We start from the raw sequence: 15,553 nt of genomic DNA on the forward strand, positions 1-15,553 counted from the left end.
GATTGATGAAAATAAATGGTTTACGAGGAATGTCAAAACTTAAGTCATATAGTTGTACCTCTTGATCTCTCTAATTATATTAAAATAGTGAGTGGGTAAGTTTTTATTTGAGGAGTAATATTACACTTATAAACTATTCTTACTAACTTTTTCTAAAAAACACGACGTGATAGTTTGTATTTGGTCAGTTCGCATTATGTCTTGTTTATCTAATTGCAAACTAACTAATTATAAACTATCACGTTGTGTTTGTGAAGGGAAAGTTAGTAAGAAATATTTGTCAGTTTTTTTTTTTTTTTTTTTTATTGTTATTAGATGTATAGTATTATATTAAAACAGTTAGTTTGAGTTAAAGAGGATTTATTTTGGGTTAGAGCTTCATGTTTTCAATATTTTTATTTAAATTTTTTAATGTAAAGAAATTAGAACTTTATAATATTTCTTTTAGGATTTTGTTTAATTAAATAATACATAATATATTTTAAATTGTAATTTAGTTTTATAATTATTACAAATTATTTTAACTTTACATGACAAATTATTAGTTAGGTAACTGAATTCAATAACTTGTGTTAATATGAAGAACTATTTTGCCGGTGAAAAATCAAAATTTCCTAAATTGTTATCAAAGATATAAATTTAGAATGTTTGAGTATTTAATTTACCTCGTATTATTGATAATAATTATTAATTTTTGGTTCTTTTAAAAGTAAAATTTGGTGACCAGTTACACGCCACTCAAGATGTAGGTTTTATGCAAAACAAACGCAACTACAGGTGAGAAGATTAAAGTCCGAATTCTTACAAATGGTATTGACAGCACAGGTGACAGAATCCGAAGAAACAGGCTGGTGAGGATATCAGTGTCCAAAAACCAAACACAAACACTAACACAGAACAGAAGGAAAGAAGACTTTGTTAAGTTAAGCGGTGTGTTTTCAAGTGTCGTGCATGCATTTTATGCATCTGTTCCTTTGCATGCATTCTCTCTCTTTCTTTCTTTATAAATCTCTCTTTCTTCAACATTTAACTTATATTTATTTTTATATCTATAGTTATATAAACTCTCAGCTCAACCCAATACAAATACAACTCAACTCGACTCGACACGCTTTCTTGGTCGAAACCCATACAACAACCACCATCCCCCCCGCCGTTACTCTTTTCTCTTTCAACTCCCGAGTTGACTCACTTCTTCACCAACTTATCATAATGGGTTTCCGTTACATTTTCAAGATCTGGGTTTTTTGATTTCAACCAGGTTTGTTATTTCACGTTTCTTGTTGATGTATGTGCATGTTTTTATTAATTTTTATAATTTTTTATTTCTTGATCAAAAGGGGTTTTAGGGATTTTGTGATTTTAATTGATTAATTAAAGTATAATAATAATTATTATTATTATTGTGTTTAGTTAATAATGGGGTCGAGAATTTGCATGAATGCATCATGTGGAACGGCCACGACCCATGAATGGAAAAGAGGTTGGCCTTTGCGATCTGGTGGATATGCTGATCTATGCTATAATTGCGGGTACTTTTTCTCTCCTTTGTGTATAAATTTTCAAGTTTTGTCTATTTTTAATTATGGGCTTATCTAAGGTTTTTATTTTTGTGTTTAGATTTTTCATGAATTGGGTTTGTTCTGTAGTTCTAATTATAAATTTCTACCAACATTATGGTTTAGAGTAAAACCAACTAATTACTATGAATTAAATTGAATTAAGAATCATATTTGATTTTTAATTCTACCAATTACTATCTATTCTTAAACTTTGCCTAAATTGAGCGCACAAGATGTTGAATTTAACTGTTTTTGGGTCAGCTTAGAGTGAGCTAACTAAATATAGCCATTTACTAAATCAGTGTAGTTTAGTTACAATGTGGCACTAGAAATTAACCACAAGTTTCAAGTTCAAATTCCTCCTGGTCTATTTGGAAGTTTATGTCATAAATTAGTGCATAGAGATTTTATTTATTTATTTATTTTTCTCTGACAGTCTCTCTGTTTGGTAGTTTTTTTCCGCTAATTTAAGTAAAAATATTTACTAGAGAGAAATGCTAGTTACTAGTTGCTTCTCATTGACATTATACAAATAGCATGAGAAAGTGAGGTCTATTTTTTTCTTACTAAAATTATCACTTAAACATGTGTTATCGTTCTAGATGGGGTTTTATTTATTATTTTTAAGTACTTTTATTGATCTTTATTCTTTCTTGCTTGGCTTTTTGTTTGTGTGCATCTATACTTTCTTTAGATCTGCGTATGAGAATTTTGTGTTTTGTAATACATTCCACTTAGAGGAACCTGGTTGGAGGGAATGCTACTTATGCCGCAAGGTAAGCTGCAGTCTGATAATTTTATTCTTTTGTACTCTTTTTTCTTTTCTCTCTTGAACTTTTCAGTCTAATTGAATCTGATATGCCAGCGTCTGCACTGTGGGTGTATAGCCTCAAAATCTTTGCTTGAGCTCTTGGATTACGGGGGAGTTGGGTGTACCAGCTGTTCAATTAGCTCACGACTTCATGCAGTAAGAGGAATTCAAATATCTTTATCTTAATATTATCTTAAATTGCTGAATCACCTTGTTGAATTTTATTAAGTTGTAGTTTGTATGAGTCAAATATTTGTAGTCTCAAAGTATTTAGCTAGTCATGCTCTCCGAATATAAAGTGGCACATCTATTTTTAGAATGTTAATATAATTACTTGGTGTGAATATTAGAGACATAGTTACAAGGACTATCATGTCAATAGTTTTAGTATCATTCATGACAGCTCTGTCCCACCTACATTTGTGTCATGAACTATGCAAATAGGCCTGGTTCAAATGATAGAGTTGAAATACGTAATCTGTAGCATTGATGTTTGCTTGTGCTTGCATATTTTCATTTAATTATTTGTTTTTGTCTTACCCTCTGATGCACTAGAGGATGTAACAGGCTATACTGTGAAGACTGTGAATATTCATATCAAGTAATGTGGCCCTTGTGCACTTGATTTTTTATAATGGCTTCTTATTATTTTCTCCTTGCAGATGCAGAGGGATGAGATTCGTAATGAATTTGTTGCATTAACAATAAATGATGCTGATAATCTACGGTCCAAATCTGTTGAAAAGACAGTGGTTGGTAATGGTGCTGATGAGGGAAAGCTGACACAGTTGTGCAGAATTATGGAGGCTAATGAACCCAATTTCCTGCCATCTCAGATAGGTGATACAAGTGTGTCTATTGGGCAAGACAAACGGGAAGAGGTCAGGACACCGTTTGGTGAAGTTGGCACAGGCTTTTCGAGTGCAACTCAACCATCTGTTGGATCATCTAAACTTGCCAATCCAGACAGTAGATCTATGTTAGACATTAGAGATATGCATGAATCACATGCTCATCCATCTCTGAGTATGAGTTTGGGAGTGCCATCTGGGAGTACAAATTTTGTGCTACCTTTTTCTAATGGAACTGCTGATGGAAGGGAACAAAGCAAAGTACCTTCTCACTTTCAACAAGGCCAACGATCTCGTCCTATATTACCAAAACCCCCTAAAACTGGCCTTAGCATAAGTCCGGAGACAAGTAAAGGTGCAGTCTCTCAACTGCGGATTGCAAGGCCACCTGTTGAGGGCCGGGGCAAAAACCATTTACTTCCTCGGTACTGGCCACGGATTACTGATCAAGAGCTGCAGCAACTATCTGGGGAGTATCCATGAATGTTTCATTTTCTTTTATTATTAAATGAATTTGGTAAAGCGAGAATATTGTTCTGTGATAATATATTTTGTTTATGAATTGTTAATTTGTTTTTTTATGTTTCACCTTAACTTCATTATCTTTTAGTTTGAATTCCACCATTGTGCCACTGTTTGAAAAGGTTCTAAGTGCTAGTGATGCTGGTCGAATTGGTCGTTTGGTTCTCCCTAAGGCATGTGCTGAAGTAAGTTTTAAAATGTTAATTTCATGTTTTTGATACTTGTAAATTTCCCGTTCTCCTTTAGGGTTTTTTTTTTTTTTTTTTTTTTTGCATTTTTCTGTTACATTTTTGTGAAATGGAAATCAATGCAGGCATATTTTCCTCATATATCTCAATCAGAAGGGCTTCCTTTAAGGATTCAAGATGTTAAAGGGAAAGAGTGGGTTTTTCAGTTCAGATTTTGGCCCAACAACAATAGCAGGATGTATGTTTTAGAGGGTGTAACCCCTTGCATACAGTCTATGCAATTACGAGCGGGCGATACTAGTATGCACCATTCCATTCTTGCTTAAGGATTATTTATATTACCTGGTCTGTCTTTATGTATCATAGTTTGTTCTACTTGGTGATATGATATTAAACAATTTATTTCATGGACTGATTGGTGCTGAAGCTGATATAGGCTGATGTCCTAGTGGCCGTTTTGATTGGGACCATAAATTTAAAAATTGCATGAACTTTATGTTTGGATATACATTAACTCTCTCGCTTATATATTAGTTAAGGGTTTACCTACCACAGTTGGTTTTGTTTTTGTTGGTTAGGTGTATTGTATCTTACGGCTATTCATCTGAAAGATTTTCAGGACTTCATGTATGAAGTAACTGTGAATCTGGTTGCTTAGTCTGTGATTATGTTTCTAAACATATCTGAAATTGTTTAATTTTATAGCGTACTATTTGTGTTTGATGTCTGGACTAGTATGATGGCCAGGACTACGCATTATCATTAATTCACTCCTCTACATTTTCCTTTAATTATCAAGACATCTTGATGCATACTGAGAACTCTTTTGTCCTGATATTTTGCTGGCTATCGATATTGATTGCATACTGAGAACTGTCTTACCAGCAGTTTTAGTGGAAATCAATATTGATTGCATATCAAACTTTTGCTCTCACTTAATTCTTCATCTCCTGTACTGCAGTAACATTTAGTCGGATAGATCCTGGTGGCAAGCTTATAATGGGGTTTCGGAAGGCAACAAACTCTGAAGAAATGCAGGTCAAGCTTCTTAGGCTTATTTTACTTTACGTGTGCATCTTTTTAACATTTTTAGATATCTATATTGTCCTGGAAATAAGCAGATGTTGTTTTTGTTATTTCAGAAAGTTAATAATAATTTAGTCATTATATGAACAGGATGCTCAAACATCCGCCCTTCCAAATGGTGCTCCTTCTGGGGAAAGTTCTGTTTCTGGTGTTACTGAGAATCTCCCTACAGTAAGTGGTTATTCTGGTCTTTTCCAAACACTGAAAGGAAGCAAGGAACCTCACATGAATGCGCTGCCAGAACAGTTGAGTTTGGTTGATGGGGATATTGGTTGGCATAAAAGTGACAATCATGAAAGCATTACAAAAGAGGAGTCACCACAGCAATCCGTTCCAAACTCAGAGAAGAAGAGAACTAGGAATATTGGGTCCAAAAGTAAGAGATTGTTAATGCACAGTGAAGAAGCACTGGAGCTAAGACTTACATGGGAAGAAGCACAGGACTTGCTTCGGCCACCCCCAAGTGTCAAACCAAGCATTGTCACTATTGAGGACCATGAATTTGAAGAATATGATGTAAGTATCATAGTCAGGGGTTCTGTTTATTTATTCCTAGTATGTATGCTATGATGATGCATGAGGAATTTCGAATTTAAATGTGTTTCCTTGGTAGCAATGTAATCAATGTTGTTTATGATTTAGGAGCCTCCAGTTTTCGGAAAGAGGACTATATTCACTGCCCGGCCATCTGGGTAAGGACTTTAGTAGACATTCTACTTGTCAATATTGTATTTGGAATGCTTGAAAAACTTTAAAGGGTACTAGTAAATTTTTTCAAATCTTTTCACTGGAGAATTGAAGAGCTCTTCTGAGATAAGGAGCAGCGCTTCATCCAAGCTTGCTTAGAGTGCTATTTAAACTGTTTAGGATTGCTTATTGAGTCAATTGTCTGAAGTACCTAGTTGTGGCTTTGTCATCTTTGAGAAAATACCAAGTCCGAAACGTCCAAGCATGGTATCATTTTGAACAGCCTTTGCTACAGGCATGCCTAAACATGCATTTTAACCCACACTCCCCCTCTCCCCTACCTCTTTTTCTGTTACCATTATAACTTGAGACAAATTGAGGACTTGTGACCTCAGACCTTGAAATTTTTTTTTATTTTTTATTTTTTATTTATTTTTTATTGTATTTAGAAACTTTCCCAGTTTGGTCAAGTTATAAATGATTCATCTTCTCCTCCTTATTCTCATTGTATGTTACATATACCTTTAGTTTTTATTTCGTTGAATTTTGACGGTGCATGAAGGAAGATGTGACTCCTAGAGAGGGCAAAATGTTGTAGTTATGGGAAACACTACATTTTGAATTCAATTGTCTATCACTACTTGCATGGATCAGAACAACTTGGAATTAATTTTATGCTAAGCATATTCTAGTTCTGAATTCATTATGCGCTTTGTCCAGGGGACAGGAGCAATGGGCTCAGTGTGATGATTGCTCCAAATGGCGAAAATTGCCAATGGATGTTCTTCTCCCTCCAAAGTGGACATGTTCAGACAATGTTTGGGATTCAATCAGGTGCAACATTTTTTGTCCATGGGAGAAAGAGGTTTTTTTTTATTTTTTATTCTCATGTGGTTTATGATGCTCTTAGGTGTTCATGTTCTGCACCAGAGGAGATGAGTCAGAAAGAATTGGAGAATCTTCTTAGAGTTGGTAGAGGTATGAATCAAGGAACTGTGTCTTTTGTATTCTAAGGAAAGTTCTGCAGCCCTTGATAATGCTTAAGAAGGGTTTTAGATTAATAATCTGAAAGAAATGCTTATGGTTAATAATCTGCATGTGTGTGAAGTGTGAGGATGCATCCATCCAAATAATGTAATTGCATGCTTTAAAATATTGTGCATGCATGTGCCATGCATTGCAGCTGTTACACTTGGATGATCTCGCTTGTGCATGAATCTTTTAGAAAAGGACAAGCGTTCATCAGAATGTGTGCGTCTAATGAATAATTTAGTATGGCTCCTAATTATTATTCCATTTCTTAGAATTCATTGTTTTTTTTTTTAATTTTATTATTTATTTATTTATATATCAAACGAGCAAATCGACTTTGATTTGCCACACTATTCTTTGAATATTAAGTAGGGAAACGCTGATATGTGCCCTTTAAGGACACATTTTAAGATCACTAAAAAACAAAAAACAAAAAAAAATTGATTATATTGAAGCACATTATTTACAAGAATATACAGAAACACAGTTTTACTATGCATCAAAATAGCTAAATTTTTGTGCCCTTGGAATATATGATAAGACCACCCTATTTAGTAACATTATATCTCTCTAGATTCTATAAATGTATATTTATATGTGTTCATTGTTGTTTAAGTTATGTTCATCCTTTTAAATTTTATTAATCTTCATTAATATGAATTGTTGAAATCTGATGTTAGAAGTTGGTTTGATTCATGTGATTAAATTAATTGTTCTATTGTTTTAGAGATTTATATCCCAATTTTCTTTTAACATTATTTGAGATTACAATATTAGTGAAGATCTTGTTGACCATGGTTTTCTTGGTTATCATAAAATATTGGTAAAAGAACTAGAAATAAATAGTAGTACTAATATAGGTAAGGCCTATTATGTTGTTTTCTATTAGGTGTATAGATATTGTCTTTTTTATAAGTAAAATTTCAATTGGATGAAAGCACTCTTCAAAAAGTTGTTCTATTTAGTATTTATGTTAAGCATTTTTTTTTTGAGAAAAGATTTTTAGGTTGCGTTGTGTAATATATAATCTTTCCTACACTTGTACGTACTAGATAGCTTAAATGATAACCAAGAGTGCCAGGCTGACATTCTTGTGACTATCATCGGTAAATTATCCTTTCTTAAATCCTTCTATTCAATGATGATGGTGTCTCTGCTTTGCTATATCATATGAAATGTAAACTTTGCCCTCCATAACTCTTTAATATTAACATACTTTCTCACTTATTTTTTCTATGTATTTTGCTTAGACTCCAAGAAGCGTAAGATTGTAGAGAGCAACCCAGCCCAAGAACGTGAGCCTTCTGGCTTAGACGCTCTGGCAAGTGCTGCTGTTTTAGGAGACAATGCAGGAGACTTAGGTGAGCCTTCAGTCGGAGTCACTACTAAGCATCCCCGACACAGGCCTGGCTGCACTTGCATCGTGTGCATTCAGCCTCCAAGTGGCAAAGGAAAGCACAAACCCACTTGCACATGCAATGTTTGCATGACTGTGAAGCGCCGGTTCAAAACCCTCATGCTGCGCAAAAAGAGACGTCAATCAGAACGTGAAGCAGCAGAACTTGCTCAGAAGGACCATAACGATGACAAGGGTGAGTCAGAAACGAACAACAGTACAACAAGAAATGAATCGATGCAAATGAGTCATTCAGAGAATGAGATGAACCAGAAAAGAAGTCAAGGAGAGGTGGGTGAGAGCAGCAGTGGACAAATAGATTTGAATTGCGATCCTAATCGTGAGGATATGCAAATTGGAGAGACAGGAGTTAGCCTTTTGACGCTTGTACAAAGCAGCAGGCCATTAGAGAATTATATGCAGCAGCAGCAGTCAAATGGACTGAGTTCATGTTTACTCCAACAAGTTAATGGGGAGAATGAGAGACTTATGTCTGATGAAGGATTCCTAGCATCTGTGGGGTGGGGTCGTGACCAGGAGCCCAATTTAGACTGAAACGGTTTTTTTTTTTTTTTTTCAACCTTGATAATGATAGATCACTCACTACCCGTTGGCTCTTTTCTTTCTTTTCTTTGAACCAAGGCCGGAAAGCAGGCTGTGTATAATTTTTTTTTTTTTTTTGGCTCTCTAGTGAGGCGATGTCATACTTTAATAATTTAATTTGTTTGTTTTTATCATAGCTTCTTCATAATTATAGAAAATAAAATGGATAAACTTTGATGATTTCCACCATTGCAGTTTATATTTTTGGGGTTACGGGTTTGTCATTTTGTGGACAGCTCGTGTTGCAAATTATTATATATATTTTTTTACATCCAACGGCTATTTGGTTTGGAAAATATTTTATTACTAAAAAAATAGAATTATTAGTGGGATAGCTTCCTTTGAAGATTAACGGAAATATTATATTATATATATTTAGTTCGATTGATGGGTATAAATAATTAATATGTTTGGTTGGAAGGAATAAAAGAATTCAGGGAGATCTTTTTATTAAATTGCCTTTTCTTTTTAAATATTATTATAATATTGTTTAATTATTTAGATTATTACTTTTAACCCCCAAACATATGAAAATTAGGCAAAACACCCTAACCAAAATAAAAGTTTAAAATTCAACAAAATACCCATAATCACCCAAGCGATTGCTAGACACTGTCAGAATTGGCTTGACCGGCGCACGATCGACCAAATTCAATTGGATGTGTGTCATTCCGATGACTGTCGACAACAGTTGGCGGTGGTTGCCAATGGCCAGCAGTCGGCTTGGGTGGTTGGAGGTACTTTGTTAAATTTTAAACTTTTATTATGGCTTGGGTGTTTTAGCAAATTCTCAAATGTAGGGGATTATAGAATTCATTTTGCTGACAAACATATGAGAGCATTTGTGTCCAAAATGTTAATTAATTAAGGGTAAAATGGGAACAAAAATTGGATTACCTTGGTAATATTAAAATAACACCATTTCACTCAGTAATTAAATTACCCCCAATATTACTGAAATCTTTGATTACCTAAAAACCAAACAAGGTTATATCCTTTTTTCTAGATAGATTACGGTGTCATCTTCCATTACTGCTAACCAAACAACCCCTTGATATAATTGGTGATGTCAAAGCATACAAGAATGTTTTGAGATCTTTTTAGTTTGAAGAGTTTAAATAATTAGTTAACAAATAAATGGAAAGTTTCCTATAGTTAATATATTGAATGGTGATTTTCAAAACATATATTAGTTAAAATTAGCACTCAATTTCTCTTAAGGTGTGTTGTGCAGTAAAGGTCTCCAGATCGGGGGTAGTTAGAAAGCTCGGAATACGCCCCCGCTCGAGGTAGGCATCGAGCCTAGGGGCGGAGATGAACCAAGGAAGCGTGGACAATCAGCAAACATATACTAACACAACATTTGGCAAGACAGAAAAAAGGGGCCCACCATGTGAAACATCCTTCCATTTAGCTAAATCACTTCGCCACATATGAGTTGCCTACCCCAATCGATGGCACCCAACCAAGCAAACTCCACGTGCCTTTCATGCAGCTAAGTTAATAAAAAGCCTGTAAAGGCACTGGCGATCAAGGGGGACACCATCATTCTCTATGGTGTAGGGGCATGTGAGCCTCCAACCGCCGTGCAACATATGACGACCCAACTAACGCACCTATCATCATAACACTCCTAAGGTTTTGTATAAATAAAGAAAACAGTCAACTAGAAAAGGGGTTGGGAAAAATCTGATGGTCTCATCATTACCCTCCCCAAGGAGAGCCACATTGTCATCAAGGTGGAAAGAAGGAAACTAACGGTTGAGAGTGGTAAAGTCTTCCCATGTGTTTTTATAATGAGGCAGTCCTTACCATTTGATAAGGACTTTATGGTCTCCATTCAATAACCGACGTATTTTCAATACTTCTTCAGGCTCCACATTTAAGATCAAGTTCTCATGAAGGTTGTTTGCTAGGGGTTGGTAGTAGGTGGAGGGAAATTAGCCTTCTTAAGTTGGGAAACATGAAACACATTATGGATGCAGGCTGTCGGTGGTAGTGTTAGTCGATAAGCAACTTCACCAATCTTGTCAGCAATCACAAAGGGGCCATAATACCTTAGTCTCAACTTCTCATTAAATCTGGTGGCTAAGGAGCGAAAGCGATAAAGTTGGAGTTTCAAATAAACTAAATCACTTACCTCAAAAGTTACTTCCCGTCGTTTTCCATCACTATAGAACTTCAGCGGTTTTGAGCCTTAGCGGGGTTGTCTTTCAGTTCTTGCAATATGAAGCTGTGATCTTGTAATTGTTGGTTCACCTCATCTACCACAGAAGTGTTGTCAGTATATTTTAGGAGAGCCGGTGGGTCTTGGCCATAGAATGCCTTGAAAGGTGTCATTCCTGTGGAACTATTGTAGGTAGTGTTGAACCAATATTCTGCCTAATGTACACATTTTGGCCATTGTCGTGGTTTCCAAACATCTATTAACTACCTCTAATTGGCCGTCTGTTTGGGGGTGATAGGCCGAACTCATAAGAAGATGGGTGCCAGATTCCCTAAACAACTTTTTCCAAAAAAGACTCATAAACACACAGTCACAATCTGAAACAATGGTCCGCAGGAACCCATGTCCTGTACAAACAAGGCTGCCACATCCTTTGCCGTGTAAGGGTGTTTAAGGGTGAGAAAATGGCTATATTTTGTGAGTCGATCTACAACCACTAAAATAGTATCGACATTCTGAGCTCGGGGAAGTCCCATTATAAAATCCATAGAGATGTCTTCCCAAACTTGAGTGGGAATAGGGAGGGGTTGTAAAAGGCCAGTTGGGCTAAGAGCTTCGTATTTATTTTATTGGTAGGTCGGACAGGCTGCTACAAATGACTGGACATCTCTTTTCATCCCTTCCCAGTAAACCACATTAGAAAGCCTCTTATAAGTTTGGAAAAAACGAGAATGCCCTCAAATTGGTGAAGAATGAAACTCATGTAGAAGATTTTGGATATGTGGGCCGATCTTTGGTAACACCAAGCGATGATGATACATCAATTGACTTCCTATCAGCCAAAAAGAAGGAGAGTTAGTAGAGTCTTTTGTCAAGTCTTAAACAACCAGTTGCATTTAGGATCTTGTTGAATTGCCTTTTCAAGCTCTTCCATCCCCGAAAAGCATACCAAGGAAAGGGTTGTTTGTTCTACTATTTCACCTCTTCTTGATAATGCATCAACAACTCGATTTTCAATCCCGGGTCGATATTGAATCTCAAAGTTCAGCCCAATCAACTTGGTGACTCATTTTTGTTGATCTTCACCCATAACTCGTTGGTCCATTTGGAAGCGGAGACTCTTTTGATCGGTGCAGACTATGAAATGCCTTCCCATCAAGTAATGCTTCCACTTTTGCATAGCTAAGACAATTGTCATTAATTCCCATTCATAGACCGATTTAAGTTGTGACCTAGGGGACAAACCTTAACTGAAAAAGGCTAAGGGGTGTCCATCTTGCATCAATATGGCTCCAATCCCACTCCCTAAAGCATTAGTTTCGACCACAAAAGTCTTAGAGAAATCTAGCATAGCAAGTACCAGAACTGAAGTCATTGCCTATTTTAACTCCTCGAATGCTCTTTGAGCCTCAAAATTCCAAGTGAAAAAGTCCTTCTTCAATAAGGATATTAGTGGGCTCGCAATCTTCCCATAGCCTTGAACAAATCGTCGATAATACCCTGTGAGCCCCAAAAATCCTCGAAGAGCTTTGATATCCTTTGGTGTTGGCCAATTTACAATACTCTCAATTTTTGATGGGCCGGCTGCAACCCCATTTGTGGAAATGATATGCCTCGGGCACTCTAACTTCTCTCTGCCAAATACACATTTCTTCTTATTAGCCACAAGTTTGTGCTTCCATAGTGTCTGAAGGGTAATCTGTAAGTGCCTTAGGTGTGCCTCAAGATTCGAACTATAAACTAGTATGTCGTCAAAGAATACAAGAATGAATTTCCTTAAATATGGTTGGAAAGTATCGTTCATGAAAGCCTGAAATGTAGTTGGGGCATTTGTAACACCTTCTTTCTACTATCATATTCATAAAATATATCAATAAAAAAACAAGTATATTTATCAAATAGGTTGGGTCCAAAAATTTTCTTTACTTAATAAATACATTCTTTACATAGTACAACATCATTTGTACAAAAGACTCTCAAAAAGACAGGGGACAGTGTAGTCAAGTCTCCCCGCTTGCCGACGTTCATCCGACCACGTCCTTACCTATGCCCTGAAAAACAGAGAAAACAATGGGGTGAGCACAAAGATGCTCAGTAAGTAAATCTTCTACTCTATAATCCCCGCACAAATCTGTTCGTATTTTTGTTACTCTCTCTAGTTCAATCACTCTTGTTCTTTCTCTACTTCTAGTTCTTACCATTCATTTCTTTCTTTCTATTCTCATCACCCATGGAGAATATCATAACCATGCATGGATGAGACACTAAAGCATAACAATGCATTTTCTTTCTTTTCTTTTCTTATTCTTATTCTTATTCTTATTCTTTGCCGGTCTTGGTCGATGCATGGATTCAGAACCCTTGGTCATGTGAGTGTACTCTCTCTCGTGTATAGCCCTCATCCGCATGTATTCTCACAGCTATACAAATTATGTTTCTCATTCTCATTCCGCTCTCTCATGGCGCTTTACATGCGGGTAACTCTACACTCATGGGTTCCCCATCGTACGACCTATTTTCTTTTCTTTTCTGTAGCACTTAATAATCATTTTATTCTCTAGTGCTAGTTCTTTCTTTCTCTTTATTCTAAGAGAATTAGTTCTTTTCTTTATCTTTATTCATAGAGTGTTTCTTTCTCATTTCTCATATTTCTTTCTCATGTGATTACTCAATTAAACATATGCATATGGATGGCTCATGCCTAAAATCTTTCTTATATGCATTCATGGCATGCAAATATGCTATGTTGCATAAAGTAAGGTTCTCTACTTCTACTCATGCTTCTTTTAGATATTTCATTAAACAATATGTGTGCATACATAAACTCTATTCTAATTGTTAATGATATTTCTTTCTTAATCATCCAAAATAGGAGCACAACTCCTTTAAATCATCACACATCCTGCAAAGAAAACACACTTCAAATATTCCTCTCAAATTCTTCTAATTCTCTCCATACTTCTACTAAAACTTATCAACACAATCCACCATACTCATGGTGGAAATTCTCTCATACAACAACATTGAACTCATTCATGCATTCATCAACTCATTTCAAACATAGAAATTCAAGCATTAAGCATATATAAAATCTCTACACATCATTCAATCATACAAATCACAACTTAGGTGGATTTACTTACCTTAGCTCAAGGAGAAACCACTTAAGCTCTCTACTCTTGAAGGCTTGATACTTCCTCTTAAACCTTCAATACAAACTCAATAAGGATCCTACTCTTTCAACAATAAAACTTACATCTAGAGTAAGGATTCTCACCTTTTAGTGCTTAGGATCAACTTGTAACAAATTTCTAGTCAAAAGATCTTCAAAGATCCTTGGAAAGTTGAATGAAAATTTGAGAGAAATGAAGGATGAAAGAGGCAGTGGTAAAGAAGCAAATGAAAGGGTTTCTAAAGCTAAACCCTTAATATCTCATATTTTCTCCACTCTTTCCCAGTATACCCTTGCTCCTTCTTTGAAATTCCACCTAAGACCTTTCATTCTTTGCAAAAACAATCTCATTCAAACTATTCTCCATGCAACTTCTTTGCATTTCACTCCCCACTTTTCCTGCTAATTAGGGGTAGAATGGTCAATGAGTCCCAAAAGGAAAAATTCTCTAAAACTCAAGGGAAAAATTCATCCGAGTCTTTGCCGCGGCGAAGCTATTTCTTCGCCCCGGCGAAAACTCACAGTCGCCGCGGCGAAGCTTCTTCTTCGGCCCGGCGAAGACTATAACAACAAGATTTCGCCAAGTCTTACAAATTTTCAGGGTAATCACTCAACCAAACCAATACACCCTTTCAACTAAGGGTAAACCAAGCAATATTAACAACATATAGACTCAAATGAGGGTAAATCAATAAACATTCAAGCCATTCATCAAATCTCAACTACGTACCTCAAGCAGGGCGTTACAGCATTCGTCAACCCGAAAGGCATAACCAGGAAGTCATAATGCCCCTCATGTGTATGAAAAGTTGTCTTGTAAATATCTTCTTCTCTCACCCTGATTTGATGGTAGCTCGACTTAGAGAACACTGTTGCACCCCCCAATTCATCAAGTAATTCTTCTATGGCTGGTATCGGAAACTTATCCGGAATTGTACTCTTGTTGAGAGCTTGGTAATCCCCATCCTTTTTTTTTTTTTTTTTTTTTTACTAACAAAACAAGACTAGAGAATGGACTAGTACTTGGTCGAATTATCCCAAACCGGAGAATTTCTCCCACTAAATTTTCAATCTCATTTTTCTGGTAATACGAATAATGGTAAAGGCGTATATTGGGGGGTAAGGTGTCGAGTTTCAACTGAATTGCATGGTCTTGTGATCTCACGAGCGGTAATTCAATAAGTGGAGTAAAAACATAATCAAAATCATGTAATAAGGCACTTACTTGAGAATCCGTGCTAACTTCATCTTCATGTTGCATCTTTGAACTTCATTTTGGAGGGCCTTGATCATCGCCTTAAGAGAAACCAAGTTCTTGTATAAGGATGGATCACCCACTAGTTTCACCTTTTTTGTCCCCAATTTAAACTTCATGACATGTTTCTTCAGATCTGTAGTTGTCTTGCCTAAAGTTTCAAGCCAAGCAATTCCCAAGATCGCATTTGCACTCCCCATGTCAAAAGGGAAAAAATTCTG

At 35.9% G+C, this 15,553-nt stretch overlaps 1 protein-coding gene across 2 annotated transcripts; it reads left to right on the forward strand.

The window, feature by feature from the left end:
* The first annotated feature begins 800 nt into the window (after positions 1-800).
* On the forward strand, positions 801-8,872 carry LOC116138510 (B3 domain-containing transcription repressor VAL1). 2 transcript variants are annotated; one of them, XM_031424219.1, is made up of 14 exons: positions 801-930; positions 1,072-1,261; positions 1,414-1,532; positions 2,257-2,338; positions 2,428-2,529; positions 3,036-3,697; positions 3,835-3,931; positions 4,060-4,234; positions 4,896-4,972; positions 5,111-5,536; positions 5,663-5,712; positions 6,428-6,541; positions 6,618-6,685; positions 7,990-8,872. In XM_031424219.1, the coding sequence occupies exons 3-14, from the start codon at positions 1,420-1,422 to the stop codon at positions 8,688-8,690; spliced, it is 2,667 nt and encodes an 888-aa protein (XP_031280079.1). In that variant the 5' UTR covers positions 801-930; positions 1,072-1,261; positions 1,414-1,419; the 3' UTR covers positions 8,691-8,872. The 2 variants fall into 2 exon arrangements, with proteins under 2 accessions (XP_031280079.1, XP_031280078.1); XM_031424218.1 differs by lacking the exon at positions 801-930 and having other exon boundaries at positions 938-1,261.
* The last annotated feature ends 6,681 nt before the right edge of the window (positions 8,873-15,553 follow it).

The sequence above is a fragment of the Pistacia vera genome, unplaced genomic scaffold (assembly GCF_008641045.1).
Source record: "Pistacia vera cultivar Batoury unplaced genomic scaffold, PisVer_v2 Contig341, whole genome shotgun sequence".
NCBI classification, from domain to species: Eukaryota; Viridiplantae; Streptophyta; class Magnoliopsida; order Sapindales; family Anacardiaceae; genus Pistacia; species Pistacia vera.